Raw genomic sequence first — 16,186 nt, forward strand, 5'->3', positions numbered from 1 at the left:
AATACGGACAGAGTGGCTTCAGAACAACTCCGTGACTGTTTTTGAATGACCCACCCAGAGCCCTGACTTAAACCCAATCGAGCATCTCTGGAAAGACCTGGAGAGGATCTGCGAGGAGGAATGGCAGATGATCCCCAAATCCAGGTGTGGAAAACTTCTTGCATCATTCCCAAAATGACTCATGGGTGTATTCGCTCAAAAGGGGGCGTCGACTAAATACTCAGCAAAGGGTCTGAATACTTATGGCCGTGGGATATTTCAGTTTTTCTTTTTTAATAAATCAGCAAAAATGTCAACAATTCTGTTTTTTTCTGTCGATATGGGCTGCTGTGTGTACATTAATGAGTGAAAATATATATGTATATATATATATTTTAGAAAATGGCAGCAATACAACAGTGAAAACTTTAAGGGGGTCTGAATACTTTCCGTACCTACTGTGTGTGTGTGTGTATACACGCATCCACACACACACACAAACCTATTTCCGGGGCTTTCCCTTTCCTAATTGGTAGAAAGCCCTTTTTCTCCCACTCCCACAATGGAGATGAAGGTCTCGTGTTGTGCAGAGTGGCCATCTTGCACTTTACAGAGGCCGCCCTTCCAAAAATAGGACATTATTTCATAATTGGTTACTTCATCTGTAACTCTAATAAATTCAAATATGATTCATGACAGACCGACGCAAAAAGGGTCAACGACGACAAGTTTGCCACATGAAATTTTGCGGGGAGGCGACACTGACAAGAGGAGGGGGAGGAACGCGGCAAGTAGAAAAGAGCGGTGACTTTATTTGCTTTTCTTGTCTGCGGCGAGCGCGTCGTGAAGCGAGGACACGCACTTCTCAAACCGGTCCATGGCCAGCGTTCCGTTCTCGTCGAAGAAAGTGGCCACGGACGAGGTCAGCTGGCTCTCGCGCCACGTCTTCAGCCGGCCGTCCCCGAAGGACACGCGCAGCGCGTAGCGGTCGTCGAACCTGCCGGCGGCGGCGAGCGATCAGAGCGTGGCGGTTCGCGCGCGAACGTACGGCCGCTTACCGCTTGAGCGAAGACGAGAGCTGCCACACGTGATCCGGGTCCATCCCGGCCGGGTCCTTCTGGAGGGCCACCAGGAAGATGTTCTTCTCCTTGTACGACGTGTAGAGCGTCAGAACGCCCATCATGACGAAGTACGTGAAGCCCGCCGTCAAGGAGCAAATCCCAATGGTGATTGACACTGTGATTGGCTGCCGTATCACGGTAGAAAACGCTCGACCGCTTGCGGACGGGAAAATCAAAAAGGGAACTGTTATTTGGCGTTTTTGTTTGACTTGGAATTGTCCAAATCCGTGGAATGTCAGCCTCTTAACAGCAAATTCTGATTTCTGTCGTCCTCGCTAAAAGCAGACCAACTCTCTCTCTTTTCAAACTAAAACATCTGCTTTTACTTTGGAAACAATCCAAATTTTGATCGATTTTATGACCGGCATTACGGACCGAACCGGTACGTGAATCGGAATCAATTTATATCAAGAAAATAGTAGTCAGTCTAATCGATTATGGGGGGAAAAAAAAAAAAAAAAAGGCTTATTTGCAACTGTCGTATGAATAACGTGTAATGGTGCTGTAGTTGAACCCGAAGCAGCCTGAGAACTGAACTCGGAACTCGTCGCTCTTCGCGCGCCGAGAAGTCGCTGCGACTCGGTCTCGCTTGCAGTTTGGATGTATGAAACGTGCTCGATCAATTTTGTTACATCAAAATATAAGCGTCTATAAAGTCGCTTCTTCAAAGTGAAAAGAAAAAAATCTTTGTTGTAACTTTTCCCGCGGGTTTGGAAGTTTGGAAGTGCGCCGTTACTGAACGGAGCCCAGTTTGCCGATCTATCGCGCCACCTCTCGACCGTCTCGCTGAGTTCAGCGCGTGGGAAGCGCCGCCCGCACGTTGCCATATTGTTTCGTGAAAGAAGTTCGACATGTCGAAGTCACTTGTTGGACCTCGCACCTCCGTTTGGGGATTTCTGTTTAGCGCGCACACGATTGGCCCATATTTCACAGCATTTGAAAATGGAATTGAAGTCGATAACGCGTCTTTCTTATTCGTTCACGCCGCATTCGCCTTCATGTTAGCATAAACCCAACCTGCAAGGGAAAAACTTTCTTGTCATCCACATCCGCTGCTTGCATGTCGAAGAATACCCGAGGAGAGGACCTTGAAAATCTCGAGGAATTGGCAGAATTTGCGACGGTCGCCAAGGATATGAGACCACGCAGCAGGCCAGGACGGGTCTCGACTCGGGGAAGGGGCGCAGGTAGTCCCAGACCAGGGCCACCACGGCGAAGACGCACGACACCGTGCAGATGAAGAGGCGGCCGTCCACCAGGCCGAAGTTCTCCACGTAGCCGTACTTCTCCAGCAGCACCTGCGCACGCGTGGTCATTTCAGTGCCGCGACCTTTCGCCGTTCTCCCCCACGCTTCAGACAAACGCACACGTGTCATCGCCAAAGCTTTTCATTTGTGACGACGTGGCATTACAAAATGTGCGCAATGGCGGCCGATATTCCTTGAAAAGCCCTTGCGCTACTTTCAATACAAAAGGTGTTTTAGAAATAAATGAAGAGAAATTTGCCAAGAATTTCAAAAAGTCCTCCTCAGGCTACATTGTGCAGATGACGCAGCATTTGATGACTAGCCACACATTGTTCGACGTCGCTCAAGGCGAAGCGACCTTCGAGCGGCGTTGGCGGCCCCACCTGCTTGGCGGCGTCGTCCAGCGAGTTCTTGACCGCGGCGCCGTCCCACTTGTCGATCTTCACCGGCTTCTCGTCGATTCTCCACTGAAACACATCGCCGTCGCGTCATCGCAGTGATCGTACAAAATATCGTATCGGCTATTTCTCCTTCATTCAAATGGTTCCTTTTTTTTTTTATTCTTCGTGTAAGTGGACGGAGACTTTTCCCCAATATTTTACAGGGACTTTGAAAGAAACTTACAATTGATGAACGCCTGGCGAAATAACAAAAGACTGAGCGCACGTCGAAAATGCAATTCGTATTGTATCGGGGCTGCACAATATTTTGTTTGGGCATCGTCGTCGCCATGTTCGCGTGCGCTGTAATATACCGTCATCGAGGTAATATTCAACGTGACCGGCACACCCGCTTCATTTCCCATTAGGCTCTTCGGAACCAAACGCCCGCAGGCAGACTGAGCGAGGTGCGTCCACGGACAATGCGCAAACGGGAGTGAATGTGGAAGAAAACACAGAATTGTAAAAATGGATTACGATGAAAACTATCATTTCAGAATCAGAATGCTTTAGTTAAAACACTGTGCTGCGTGCGATAAGGAATTCATTTTGTTGTGTCATATAAGAATTGATATATTCTGTGAAGACAGCCAGCCAAAGTTATCAATGTCCTCTCACCATCGTTCCTGTCACATCTTTTTCTTTTGCACATGAAAGACAAAAGTCCTGTTTTTGTTTTAATTCCTCATTAACCCTCTGATGCATGAATTATGAAAGCCTTGGTCAAGCTTTTTTTCCCTGAAGTATTTTTAATTCTTCTCAGGGCATGAAAAAAAAAATGTCATAAAAAATGTTACAGACATGTCCAATCCAGTGGGGGGAAAAAAAACAACTATGAACTAGTTCGATTTTGGACCAATGAATTTAATTCAAAATTTTCAATTATGAACTCAACACTAATCCTGTATTCTTTCACGTCGCAATATATATCGCAGGTTGATTTTTTTCCAAATATCACGCAGCGCTTCTATGTATAAAATGTAACCTTTTATCCACGTTCTTTGTTTTTCTTAAGCCGGGGTGTCATGTGCCCCTAGCGATTTTGTCTTCCAACTTTGCAATTCGTTGATTATTATTAACAATAATCAAACTAATAGTGACAGCACTTCAACACGATCATACAATCGTCATGATAACCGCCGCCGGGTATCAACAGCTAATTGGTGCATGCAGGAAAAACAAGTTTGTTGTTGTTGTTGTTGTTCTTCATTCATCGTTAGCATGTTAGCTTAGCTGTGCACCTGCATGCACTTCCTCGCCGCCTCTGAACTCTTCACAAACTGAAGATAATTTCGGGATCCACTAGACAACACGAGTGTGAATTTTACTTTCCCAGCGGCTGTGAAAGACAAAAGACATTCGCGACAAACGATGAAACCGCAATCTTACTTTCTCTAAGAGGCCGCTCTTGCCGCTGCGCGTAGCCGCCATTTTGTCTTGAATATGAGACTTGCTGAGCCGGCAGCTCCTGATTGGTCGGGGGACAAAAATCATCATCAGCATTCCACGACGCGGCAGGACACGCCCCGCTGCCACATGACGTCGCAGGAAGGCCAGCCCACGTAAGCTGTAACGAGATGACCATCACAAACATGTATCACAGTTGCACGAAATAAAAACAAAGTTTGTTACGGTTAGGTTTCGGGCTTGAGTTGGGGCTAAAGCGGTTTAGGGTGGGTTAAGGTTAGGAATAGGATGGGACAGCACAGTTTGACCTCCGTGCTCACGGGGGACGCTAAACTAGGGTGGTCAAAGTCGGCGGTTTGTGGCAGCCATGTGTGTGGACGGCAAGAAAACCAAAAGACCAAGGATGCTTCTACATTGCGCTGTATTCGGTCGCGTTACAGGTTGCATACATGCTGCCATCTAAGCAATGTCTTTTTCATGGACGCCCCTGCTTATTTCAGCAAGACAATGCCAAACCACATTCTGTACGTGTTAAAACAGCGTGGCTTCGTAGTAAAAGAGTGTGGGTACTAGACTGGCCTGCCTGCAGTCCAGATCTGTCTCCCATTGAAAACGTGTGGCGCATTATGAAGCGTAAAATACAACAACGGAGACCCCGGACTGTTGAACGGCTGGATCGATGAGCTCGACCCTCGACATGCCCCTTCGGACGTCGTCTGGGTCGTCGACGCGAATTCCAAACTTTTTGTTCCACTCACTTGGAATGTTGTTTTGACGGGAGAGTTCGATCAACAAAGATGAAACACTGCTGCTTCCGCTTCTGTTTCTTTTTTAATCATTCACGTGGGCGCTCATCCAAAATGTCACAGTTTCATTTGGCACCAAAACACTCTGCTACATGAAGCCAAACAGCTACTTGAAAAAACATGTGCATTATCATGAGAATCACAAACAGAATATCTTTGTCGTAGAAAGTACATTAAAGCTGGCATGTGTGGAGAACAAAAGCCCTTCAGTGGAGGAGATGGTCTCATTGGAGCAACCCCCCAAACACATTTAAATTATACAGTAAATTTACAGTATTTATAGCGATAATCATGAAAGTTATTCATATGAAAATGAACGAGGAAATACAAAAGCACGGTGTTTCTGAAATACTGCGCTATGGTCTTGCAGTTGTGTCATCGTAGTGCCCCGCCCCCCGATCGCGTTGCGTTGTTCCTGACGTGTCCGCCATTTTGTCAACATTGTCCCGCTTGGTGATGAAGATGCAGATTTTCTCGGGTTTTGCTGGCATCCGACGACGTCACGGCGTCAGCTAGCGCTGCTTGTTGATACGGCGCGAGCGTCGCAGGCCACGCCTCCTCCGGCTGTGATTGGCCATCCAGGAGCGCAGGAAGTACTTGGCGGGACGGGGGGCGCTCTCGCGGTCAAACTGTCTCTGCAGCTTGAGGGCGAGCGCCCGGTCCCTCCTCTCCCGGCGGACGGCGTCGCGGACTTGGGGGTCGGCGGCGGCGGCGGCGGAGTCCTGGTGTTTGGTCTTCCTGCTCCGCTTGGAGGCGCCGGCTTCCTCGCGGGGGCTCAACGAGTCCTTCGGCGCCAGCTTGCACGACTGGAAGCCGGACTTGTGGGCGTACGGGGAGAAGGAATGTCTGCGTCCGAACAAGGCCCCGACGCCGTCCCCCAACTCGAAGTCGGGATTCCCACGAAAGGTCAAGTCGCCGCCGTAGCGGACGGCGGGGACGCGGATCTTGAGCGACTGGGCGTCCGCGCCGGGGGCATCAAAGAGCAGCTTCCTCTTGTTGGAGGGCGTCGCCCCGCCGCCCGCGCCGCCGCCCTCCTGTATCTCCTTGACGGGGCTGGTCAGCGTCCCCTTGGTGTCCACCTTGCAGCTCTGTCGGTCCAGCTCGATCTGCCGCCAGCGTTGCAGCACGGCGGGGCTGGCCTCGTAGCTGGTGGGCTTGTGCAGGCGCCACGTGAGGTTCCGGGGCGTGGACTTGACCACGGCCGGCTCCAGCAGGCGGCCGTCCGCCAGGCGTTTGGGCGGCGTGCAGGGCGAGCACACGATGGGCTTAAAATGGTTGAGCTCCTCCGAGATGCTGTCGTTGCTCTCCGGGCTGACCGAGCGCTCGGGCGGCGCGGTCGACGGCGCGGACGGCGGCGGCGCCCCGGCGCGCCGAGCCGGGCGCCGCTCGGGGGCGCCGACCGGCGCCGAGGCGGAGCGACTGTTCTCGGACGACAGGAGGATTCCGGCCGCGAAGCTGTGAGCCGCCCCCGCCTGCAACAACAGGAAGTCGCGTCACCAGGGAACAACGGGCGCCGTCACGTGGCGTGACACGTAGACCCGACGTTGCGCCTTTTCTAGTGGTAGAGATTCATGATATCATGTGATATGTTTCATACATAACCCATGGAGTCATTTAGAACGCTCTCATACAAATGAACTTTTTGAAAAGTCCCTCTTTGAAAAGACAAAATATTGACAGCTTAACTTTTTTTGGTTGACATTTTTGACGTTTAATTTATTCAATACGAAGTCTTGACATTACATAGCTATTGTATTATCCAATAATGTAGTGACAGTTTTACTTGCAGAATGCAAGTATACGCGGCGCAGCGCTGTGGCCGACGCGACGTCGCGGCGAGTGAGTCGTACCGTGTCCGGCGCGGCGGCGGGTGCGGAGCCACCCTTGGTTTTCCGTCCCCTGTTGTCGGCGGCCTCCGTGCAGCTGCGACTCCTCTGCGCGCCGCTGAGGAAGACGAGCACAGGTCAGAGGTCACGCCGAGCGCGGGCCGATCGGGCGAGAGAGTGAGCACCTGCTGACGCCCGACGATGTCCGGCTTCTCCTCACGAACGCCGAGACCCTCCTGATGCGCCGGGACACGGGCTCCTCGTTCTCCGAGTCGGACAGGACGCCCTAAAAAACAACAAGCACGTTGTTCCCGTCTAAACTGCACGTTCGCGACTTCAGAAGTGCGTACCCGTTCAGCCACATTTACAACCGCATTGCCGTTATGCGGCACATTCACCACGTCATTCGCGTCATTCAAAACCTCATTGCCCGTCTTGGAGACATTCCAATTCATTCCTGATTTCAGTTCAGGCAGCACATTCACAACTTCGTTCTGTCACGCAGCACGTTCATCTAGCCAGCAGTGTCACATCTTCATTCGTGTCCAAGCAGAACACGGCTTCTTTTGAACGCCGTTGACTTTGCGTCCGGTTGAAGCGACCACTTACGCAATCGTCCCCGCGTTGGAGCGAGCCGCTCTCGTCTTTGCAGAGGCTCCTCCTCCTCGCGTCCTCTCGCTCGTCGCACGCCGACAGCTTGATGGAACGAAGAACAGCCACGCTTACACACCCGCTCGGATTTGCGACGACGCGGTACAAAGATTAAGACCACTTTTCTCACCTTGTGCTTCACGTTGGGACTTGCTGATGGGCCTTCCGTGGACTTGTGGACCGCGCTTGGACACACGAACACGTCTGATGACACCAGACATGCAAACACCAAAGGCATGAAAAAGGAAAGAATGTTATTGATTTTAACGTAAATTAAGCAATCTGGAAGACTGAAGCGTACAATAAGGGAAAAAAAAAAAAATAATAATAATAATTCTTCAAGCAGAAAAACGTATTTTCTCAAGTACATGCAGATGTCCACATTGAAGGTTAAAATGAAATTCGTCTCATTTCTTTGCTTTTTTTGTTTTGGCCAGGCCCATCTCCACCTGCACCTCATGCCAGCTTCAAGCTGTGCCACATCAATAGCATCCTCATCTTTAAGCGCTCTCCTTCTGGAAAAGAATTGACTACCGCTTCATTTTTCACTACGACCAACTTCAAAGGCTAACCCCAAATGCATCCGCCAGGAAAATATGAAGTACAATATTTTCGGTTTTTATTGGCCAATAATTTGGTTCATTAGTTAGTTCATTCTGTGTTGTGACATAATCCCTAACATCGCTCTGTCGCTTAATACATTCAAGATTGTAATGAAGATAATTGTAGCTGCCTTTCCTAATTAATACAAGATGTACTAGCGCAGGGGTGTCAAACTCATCTTTGTCACGGGCCACATCGTAGTTATGACTTCCCTCGGAGGGCCGCTACGACTGTGGACCCATATAAACGAAAGATTACCTCATATAATTACATACAGTATACGCAACACATTGATGAATAACCAGTTTTGAAAACAGAAGCCTATAAGAACATGTTTTTCAACTATTACAAATCTTTTCAAAGGGCGATTGGTAACAAAAAAAAATATCTCAATGTTATTACACCAGAACACAATAAGCAATTTTGATTTGCTTTCGCGGGCCACATCAAATGATGTGGCGGGCCGGATCTGGCCCACGGGCCACTAGTTTGACACCTGTGTACCAGCAGATCAACTGTGTGTTTGCACAGTTGAAACTACTACAAAACAGCTGCAATTTACTGCAAGGTGTTTTCTCAAGTTATAAGGGAGCTGACATATCCGCGTTTGGGCAGACACGTTCGAGTAACGACGAAGCCGCTGTTCTCTGCGGTTCGCCGCCATGGCGGAATTCCACTTAGGCGTGGAACAAACGAACGAGTTTTAACCGTGACTTCAAGTCTTCCCTATCGACCATTTACGCGCATGACAAGCCTCGGACAACGTTTCCCAAACTCATAGTTGACAAACACGTGACAGGTGAGCGAGACCATGAACCAAATCCATAATCTATATTTTTCCGTGATTCTGCCAAAAGGCGATGTAAATCGGTGGATTCCTCGTATCGCGCTCGCTGATGACATCACACCAACGTTCCAAGACAGCTCCTAAATCCTGACGCTTCCAACGCTAACGTCATGAATTTGACCAAATACGAATCCCTCTTAACTCTGCTATATTTATTTTTTTTTACTCTGCATTTAAAACAATCATGATGTGTTTGTACATTCCTGACGCTTAATTAGTTGGGGTTTTTTCTCTCTGTTTTGAGTGATTGATTAACGTGATGATTGTATGTCGCCTGTTTCGGTGTTGAGCGAGCTTTCCAATGATAGCAGCCTTTTGAACATTGGATAAAGATTTCCAAAAAGTTATGGGAGGCCAGTGCTGGGGGGCACAGCCCACAGCCCCCCCCCCCTCCCCTCCCCTCCAGCACCGTCACAGCCAACAAGTCCCGACATGTGTCAACATGTCGGGAATCCCGAGAGTAAAGTTGTGAATGTGTCAAGCAGTGTCGAACGCTTACCTGGGCGACGAGCGCGGGGGTCCTCCTCCGCCGCCCCCTCCTCCACCGCCGCCGCCGCCGCGTCCCTCCAGCCAGCCGCCCCGCCGCCGCCGCCTCTCCGCTCGGCGGCCTCCCCGCTCCGGCGCCCCCGGGACGAGCGGGAGCGGCCGTCTTCCGCCGACGAGCGGGCGGCGTCGAGCGCGGCCGCGGTTCCGAGTCCCGGAGCGAAGCGGGAACCTCCGGCCGCCGCGTCGGTCGCCTTTCCGGAGCGTCGGCCAGTCCCCGCCGCGGCCGCCATTTTCCCTGCTGTCGGTGAGCTTCTCCTTCAAAACAAACCCCGCCCGCCCTTCCACCGCCACCACATTTCACTCGCAAAACAAACAAATCGCCTGTCAAAACTCTTGCTTAGTGCTCTTCTGTTTATTTTTTGATTCAAAATCCCACTGGCACCGCTTTTGTACATTCGCTGTGTGTTTTAATGACTATATTTTCCGTCTGTTTTGTTTTCTTGTAAATGGAATTTGTCAATAAAGATTGTTTAAAAAAACGCCCCCCCAACCACAACATGGCGGGACCTTCATAATAAAGCAAGCGTACATGTACAATTTATAACAAAACTTGATTTAGGCAAGGCCAACGTTACCAGACAGATATTTTAAGGACAATTCCAGTGATATAAGTATAATTTTCGTGTGAAAAATACTGCTAAAGTTATGAATATTTAAATCCAGTGAAAATGCAAGTTTAAAGACAATTCAAGGTGTTTATTTGCCACAGTCAAACACGCACAACAGTGGCACTGAACACTGAAATTCTATCTTTGCGAGTCTCCCTCCACTTTTTCTTGTCCCATTAGGGGTCGCCACAGCGCGTCATCCTTTCCCACGTCAGCCCATCTCCTGCATCCTCCTCTCCAACACCAACTGCCCTCATGTCTTCCCTCACGACATCCATCAACCTTCTCTTTGGTCTTCCTCTGGCGCTCTTGCCTGGCAGCTCCATCCTCATCATCCTTCTACCAATATACTCACTATTTCTCCTCTGGACGTGTCCAAACCATCCAAGTCTGCTCTCTCTCTCTAACTTTTTCTCCAAAACATCAAACCTCGGCTGTCCCTCTGATGAGCTCATTTCTAATTTGATCCAACCTGGTCACTCCAAGAGCGAACCTCAACATCTTCATTTGCTCTGCTTCCTGTTGTCTCTTCAGTGCCACTGTCTCGAATCCGTCCATCATGGCCGGCCTCACCACTGTCTTCTAAACTTTGCCCTTCATCCGAGCAGAGACTCTTCTGTCACATAACACACCTGACACCTTCCTCCACCCGTGGGAGGGGCGGTGGTGGTAGTGGGGTGCGCCAGGTGCGGGGCTGAGAGGGGTCGGGCATGGGGGGGCAGTGGTCCGGTACACCCTCCCCTCCCTTTGGGACCGTCCCGGGTTCCGGGATGGGGATGGCGTCCCCCCGGCCGGGTCCCCCCGCGGGCGCAGGGGGCCGAGCCCACCCTTCCTCAATGCGCCGGCTCGGCAGCTCCGTACACCGGTTGACTCGCACGCATGCGCTATGGTGTTCATTCACTCGCACTGTAAGTTCCGTGGACACGCGATGGGCTCGGATCGCTTGTGGTGGGACCGCTAACAATAACAACACGGCTTATATTCAGGTATCAACTCACAGGTTCTTACAGACACTGGAAAAAGCACCACTGCCTCGCTCATTTCCTCCATCGTGTCCTGCCCTTTTCTGTCCTCTCTCGGTTCGTTGTCGCATGTCCTCACCGGGCGTCCACAAATAAGAACACGATTTGACTTATGTAACGTACTTGTGCTCAAATATCTAGACTGTGGTTCGCACCCTTATTCCCCTTGTCCACTCTGTCCCCTAAAAGCCTTTTCTGTCCGGCTGCATTTTCAATAAACATCTGAAAAAGTCCAAAATAACCAGAGAGAGTGTTTCAAACTCCCCTGCTGCACAGCAAACTGTTCCGGCGCAAAAGGCGTACAGATCCGCCGTTCTGCAAGGCCGAAATGAAGGAAAATAATACACACCGAAAAAAAGCCCCTGAAGCAGGGATCGTCAACCATTTTGAAACTGAGAGCTGCTTCTGGAACGGGCGACTGATGAATTCTACCGGTTTGAGAAGTATGTGAAAAATAACAAATGGACTCCAATTATTTGGGGGTAAATAAATCGTCGTCGTTGCAAGCGCTAGCTTGTGTTCACAGATGCAACGCTTCGATCGATAATGATCATGAAACTTTTTGGAATATTGTCATTGCCAAACTCGCACTGATGCAAGTGGGATTTCAAAGTAGAATAGCAAGAAACAAAGCTAGTTCAGCTCACAGAATTCTTTAGCTGCAACGGCAACACACAAATCCAAGCGTGTCACCGGTGACGTCATTTGTAGTTTGTAGTTTGTACTTGCTGGCTCCATGTTGGTGGTGATGGTGAAAAACTTGGAACTTTTTTCTTTTTTAACCGGAAGTGATGCGTCTATTTCCTGACACATTTAGAAACTTGATTACCACGCAGATGTTGTATTTTAGTAAACAATTCTTCTTGAAAAGAATCTTAATCCAATCGATAACGTTTTGTAAAATCTCTGTCGTTTTATATTTTTATAAGTCATGTAGCCAACATTTTTCCAAATAATGACACAGACTAGAAAAAAGAGGTGCCACAAGATAACCCGCTGCGCTGTTTACAAGCCACGCGGTGGCGCCTGTGCACCTTTCGGCGTCTTCAACAAATCCACAGAAGAAGAAAGAGGCGCAACGAAGAAGAAAGGGGAAGATGGCGGCCTGGTGAAGCTGTCCGAGAAGTTGCAGGTCGAAACATTCCATTAGACACTTGACGTCTACAATACGATACCGTTAAAAGGATTAAATGTTGCTCGCGTATTGTTACGTCACTAAAGTGGACGGTCGGAGGAGCCGTCGCGCTTGCTTGTTGGCCAACAGGGGGCAGTGTTGTTTTTGCCGTTTCTGTTCTCCAAACGACTCAATCACACTTGAAGGGAATCATGTGCAACCTTGTGAGTTTAGTTCGGAAGAAAAGCCAGAACTGTTTTCCCCACAGGACTAATAGAAGTACAACCTTTTTTTTCCCTTTATCGGTAATGCGAAAATAAGTGCTTACATTTTGTCAAAAGGTATGTATAAATATACGATTGTTGCTAAGTGAACAGACCAATCTTAGATAAAAACGGCCTGGCTCGGCCGGTCCCTGCAGTGAGTGTTCGGTGCGCAATTTGCAGCCTGGAGATAAAGCCCAGCTTTTTTGGATCGCCTTCCAGTGGGCTCCTTTCTGGAGCGGGAATTCAAAGCGCACATCAGCAATGAGGCACTTTCGACTCCACAAAAAAAAAGGATGATAATGATGAAGCATTCGGTATTTCAAGCCAACCCTTATTGAGGGATCGTACTGTATTTGCTATCTGTATTACTTGGCATGTTTTTCGAAGGCGCCGTGAAGAAAAGGATCCAGCGGGTGTTCACGGCAGCACGTCCCGCAGCTCACCTTTGGCTTTTGCGTCGCCGCTGTTGTTTTCCAGCGATGCGGATTCAGGGGTCCCTTCCGCCGGTGGAGGTGGTCCGCCTGGGCCTGCTGTCTTACCGGCAAGCTCTGCGTGTCCAGCAGGCGTACGTGAAGCGCTGCCAGGCGGGCGCGGCCCACGCGCTGCTGCTGTGCCAGCACCCGCCCGTCTACACCACGGGCATCCGGCAGAAGGAGCGGCCCCCCGCCGAGCTGGAGCGCCTGCGTCTGCTGGGGGCCCAGGTCCACCGCGCCGACCGAGGCGGCCTCATCACCTTCCACGGGCCCGGACAGCTGGTGTGCTACCCGGTCCTGCACCTCGCCTCCTTCAAGAAGGTACGATCGCTTCCGTCGCAATTCAGCGGACACGATATTGTTATCGTCATCGTTTTGAGCTTAATGTAATTTACATTGTTTAAGCAGGTGAGGGATTCAAACTGCCGACCCTTTGGTCAGCGGACGACCCGCTCTACCGACTGGGCCGCAATTATTATTATTATTATTATTATTAGTGTTATTGTTACGGCTCAATCCGATGACAGCATTTCAACGCTAAATTGGCGTCAATACGTAACCGATATATTAGGGTCATTTTCATATTCCGTTAACAATGGTAAAGACTCATGCAAGGAAGAATGTCGTCGCTATTCGACTCAATTTGCCAATTCCAATGAAAAACGAATATCGAATTCAAATGTTCGCATTCAATTGGAAACGAACAAACTCGCGAATCTTGTTCTTGGCAGGAACCGGAATCGATGAAGTCATTCGGCCGTCCATCCATCCATCCATCCGTTTTCTGAGCCGCTTCTCCTCACTAGGGTCGCCTATCCCGGCCGGCTATCATCGGGCAGGAGGCGGGGTACACCCTGAACTGGTTGCCAGCCAATCGCAGGGCGCATAGAAACAAACAACCATTGGCACTCACATTAACACCTACGGGCATTATAGAGTCTCCAATTCATGCATGTTTTTGGGATGTGGGAGGAAACCGGAGTGCCCGGAGAAAAGCCACGCAGGCACGGGGAGAACATGCAAACTCCACACAGGCGGGGCCGGGGATTGAACCCGGGTCCTCGGAACTGTGAGGCTGACGCTCTAACCAGTCGCCCACCGTGCCGCCTCATTCGGCCGTGTTCTCCTTTATTTATTATTGCGGACGCGCAGTTGTACGGTACCCGATGTCATCGGTAACGTACCGTGGAGCCGTCGCCGCTGAGACAAGAATCTGCGCGGAACGAAGCGTCTCGTGAGGAGAAGCCGCGCGAATGTTCACGGCAGAAAAATTGGATCGAGTTCCGCAACATTCGTCCAACGCGTCGTGGCAGATGACTGACGAGACTGAGCTAAGCTAACTAGCTGCTAGTAGACAAGAGGTCGCCAGGCAGCGTGGAGTACGCATTTTTCGGGCGAGGGATCGCGACGATGAAAGTAAGCCGTTTTGAACTGACAAGCGTTTTGGCAACTGCTTTTTTTCCGGAGGGAAAATGCGCCGGCCGCTAATTGAAATCTGTCACCTCATAAAACTGCGACCAGGACTTTCCTAGTGCGCTAATGTAATGCCAAAATTGGATCATCATTTGACGCGTTGAAATCTTGTCGTTGTCGTTCAGAGCGTCCGCTGGTACGTGTCGCAGCTGGAGCGGACGGTCGTGGCGGCGTGCCGAAGCTTCCGCGTGGAGGCGTCCACGTCGCCCCACACCGGCGTTTGGGTCGGCGACAACAAGATTTGCGCCATCGGTACGACCGCCACACTACCCTTGTGCCGTCCCACTTTTTTTCCAGACCGATACGAGTACGAGTTTTCGCTCAAGCGCTCACCGATAACACGAGGACATTTGAAACATTTAAAACTACAATGAAACCAGTGACAAAAAGGTGAGAAGTCTTCAGACCTCACCAACGGTTGGGTTTCTTAGTTTTCACACACACACACACTTTATCAATAACTCTGCGCAGCTAACCGCTTCTTCATTGAGTCATTTTACCGGCAGCGGAAGCAAATCATTTTTCTGTAAGGCCCTACGCACGTGTTGTTGTTTTTTGTGTTTGCACGTGATCTGTTACTTGCGAACACAGCCGCGTGCCACTTGGAAGAGGGAGCGCGTTCTCGTGCAACCAGATGTATTTTCATTTGAGTTGAACTTGATTGAAGCACGTAAAAGAGCAGTTCAAACAAAACATCTCTTTTGCAACGGTGACCTGGCCACGAAGGCAGCAAGTTGACGTCCATCACATTCAAGGGTTTTTTTTTCCCCCGCTTGTTTCTTTTCACCTGCCCTCTCAAAAAGGGACGGAAATAAATCAGTTGAGTTGTACAAATTCTAGGTCACATAAATGGTGGAAGAAGTTTGAAAATGATTGATCTTGGTCCAAATTCTCTTCCAACACAAAAAGCTGGCATTTGAACAGGGGTGTGTAGACTTTTGATATCCACTGCAGCCTTGTTCTTGTTTTTGTCATCTGCATGGTGAGTAAAAACAATATCGTATAAGGGCATTTCTTGGAGCTGAATTTGCCTTCATTGGTTATTTTACAAAGATTTTATTTGATACAGATTTCATTATGTTTCACTTGAAGTGATATTGTTCACTAATATCTGAATGTGCATTCATATTTGATTGAGTTATTTTCATTTCATGTGACGTTCATACTCTGATTTAAAAAATAAATCACTAGTTACTCCTCAGTAAGTAATTATTTGGAGGACTACTTTGGACTTTGACTCGAGTCACATGATTGGAAAGTAACAGCGGTCCAATATTTGGCTACTCTACGCTGCCTAATCGCCACAAAGGCATTTTTATATCGTGGCCCTCCTGGATTGTTCTGAAAATCCCTTTTGTCGTGAGTGAATGATGGCCAACGCGAGGACGGACGGGATTTCGATTTCATCGCTGACTTCCCGTTTCCCGCGGCAGGCGTCCGCTGCTCGCGCTACGTGACGTCGCACGGTTTGGCCCTCAACTGCAACACGGATCTGGCCTGGTTCCGCCACATCGTCCCGTGCGGCGTGGAGGGCAAGGGCGTGACGTCGCTGAGCGTCGAGCTACGCCGGGACGTCGGCGTGGACGAGGCCGTCCCGCACGTGCTGCGCGCCTTCGCCGACGTCTTCCGCTGTCGGCTGGCGGACGCGGGCGCCGTCCGTTCGTGAAAGACCTTTCGCGTCGAATTGTGCTATTGGATTGTTTCATTAAAACTTTGAAAAACGCTGCTCCCTTTCTCCGTCCGTCCATTCGAGACCG

The 16,186-nt window shown here is 49.8% G+C and overlaps 3 protein-coding genes across 6 annotated transcripts; 1 reads left to right on the forward strand and 2 right to left on the reverse strand.

The window, feature by feature from the left end:
* Nucleotides 1-771: 771 nt before the first annotated feature.
* On the reverse strand, nt 772-4,331 carry spcs2 (signal peptidase complex subunit 2). Its single transcript, XM_061783047.1, has 5 exons — nt 4,177-4,331; nt 2,731-2,814; nt 2,238-2,398; nt 1,038-1,172; nt 772-976 (listed from the first exon to the last, which is right to left on the reverse strand). The coding sequence occupies exons 1-5, from the start codon at nt 4,288-4,290 to the stop codon at nt 790-792; spliced, it is 681 nt and encodes a 226-aa protein (XP_061639031.1). The 5' UTR covers nt 4,291-4,331; the 3' UTR covers nt 772-789.
* Nucleotides 4,332-5,006: 675 nt separating this feature from the next.
* On the reverse strand, nt 5,007-9,737 carry rnf169 (ring finger protein 169). Its single transcript, XM_061783037.1, has 6 exons — nt 9,427-9,737; nt 7,608-7,681; nt 7,436-7,522; nt 7,012-7,112; nt 6,851-6,944; nt 5,007-6,472 (listed from the first exon to the last, which is right to left on the reverse strand). The coding sequence occupies exons 1-6, from the start codon at nt 9,701-9,703 to the stop codon at nt 5,513-5,515; spliced, it is 1,593 nt and encodes a 530-aa protein (XP_061639021.1). The 5' UTR covers nt 9,704-9,737; the 3' UTR covers nt 5,007-5,512.
* Nucleotides 9,738-12,077: 2,340 nt separating this feature from the next.
* lipt2 (lipoyl(octanoyl) transferase 2) lies at nt 12,078-16,155 on the forward strand. Of its 4 annotated transcripts, none has more exons than XM_061783042.1 (4): nt 12,078-12,235; nt 12,961-13,277; nt 14,555-14,681; nt 15,863-16,155. In XM_061783042.1, the coding sequence occupies exons 2-4, from the start codon at nt 12,963-12,965 to the stop codon at nt 16,093-16,095; spliced, it is 675 nt and encodes a 224-aa protein (XP_061639026.1). In that variant the 5' UTR covers nt 12,078-12,235; nt 12,961-12,962; the 3' UTR covers nt 16,096-16,155. The 4 variants fall into 4 exon arrangements, with proteins under 4 accessions (XP_061639026.1, XP_061639023.1, XP_061639025.1 ...); XM_061783039.1 differs by lacking the exon at nt 12,078-12,235 and adding an exon at nt 12,242-12,441; XM_061783041.1 differs by lacking the exon at nt 12,078-12,235 and adding an exon at nt 12,417-12,558.
* The last annotated feature ends 31 nt before the right edge of the window (nt 16,156-16,186 follow it).

Source organism: Phyllopteryx taeniolatus, chromosome 8 (genome assembly GCF_024500385.1).
Source record: "Phyllopteryx taeniolatus isolate TA_2022b chromosome 8, UOR_Ptae_1.2, whole genome shotgun sequence".
NCBI classification, from domain to species: Eukaryota; Metazoa; Chordata; class Actinopteri; order Syngnathiformes; family Syngnathidae; genus Phyllopteryx; species Phyllopteryx taeniolatus.

Excerpts from the sequence above, each read along its gene's own strand:
- spcs2 (XM_061783047.1), bottom strand. The coding sequence starts at position 4,290 with ATGCTGATGATGATTTTTGTCCCCCGACCAATCAGGAGCTGCCGGCTC. Across the intron at positions 2,815-4,176 it reads AGAGCGGCCTCTTAGAGAAA|TGGAGAATCGACGAGAAGCC; the intron begins GTAAGATTGCGG and ends GATGTGTTTCAG. Across the intron at positions 2,399-2,730 it reads TGGACGACGCCGCCAAGCAG|GTGCTGCTGGAGAAGTACGG; the intron begins GTGGGGCCGCCA and ends ACGCGTGCGCAG.
- rnf169 (XM_061783037.1), bottom strand. The coding sequence starts at position 9,703 with ATGGCGGCCGCGGCGGGGACTGGCCGACGCTCCGGAAAGGCGACCGAC. Across the intron at positions 7,682-9,426 it reads CCCCCGCGCTCGTCGCCCAG|ACGTGTTCGTGTGTCCAAGC; the intron begins GTAAGCGTTCGA and ends TGGTGTCATCAG. Across the intron at positions 6,945-7,011 it reads ACATCGTCGGGCGTCAGCAG|CGGCGCGCAGAGGAGTCGCA; the intron begins GTGCTCACTCTC and ends CGTCTTCCTCAG.
- lipt2 (XM_061783039.1), top strand. The coding sequence starts at position 12,294 with ATGTTGCTCGCGTATTGTTACGTCACTAAAGTGGACGGTCGGAGGAGC. Across the intron at positions 12,442-12,960 it reads AGGGAATCATGTGCAACCTT|CGATGCGGATTCAGGGGTCC; the intron begins GTGAGTTTAGTT and ends GTTGTTTTCCAG. Across the intron at positions 13,278-14,554 it reads ACCTCGCCTCCTTCAAGAAG|AGCGTCCGCTGGTACGTGTC; the intron begins GTACGATCGCTT and ends GTTGTCGTTCAG.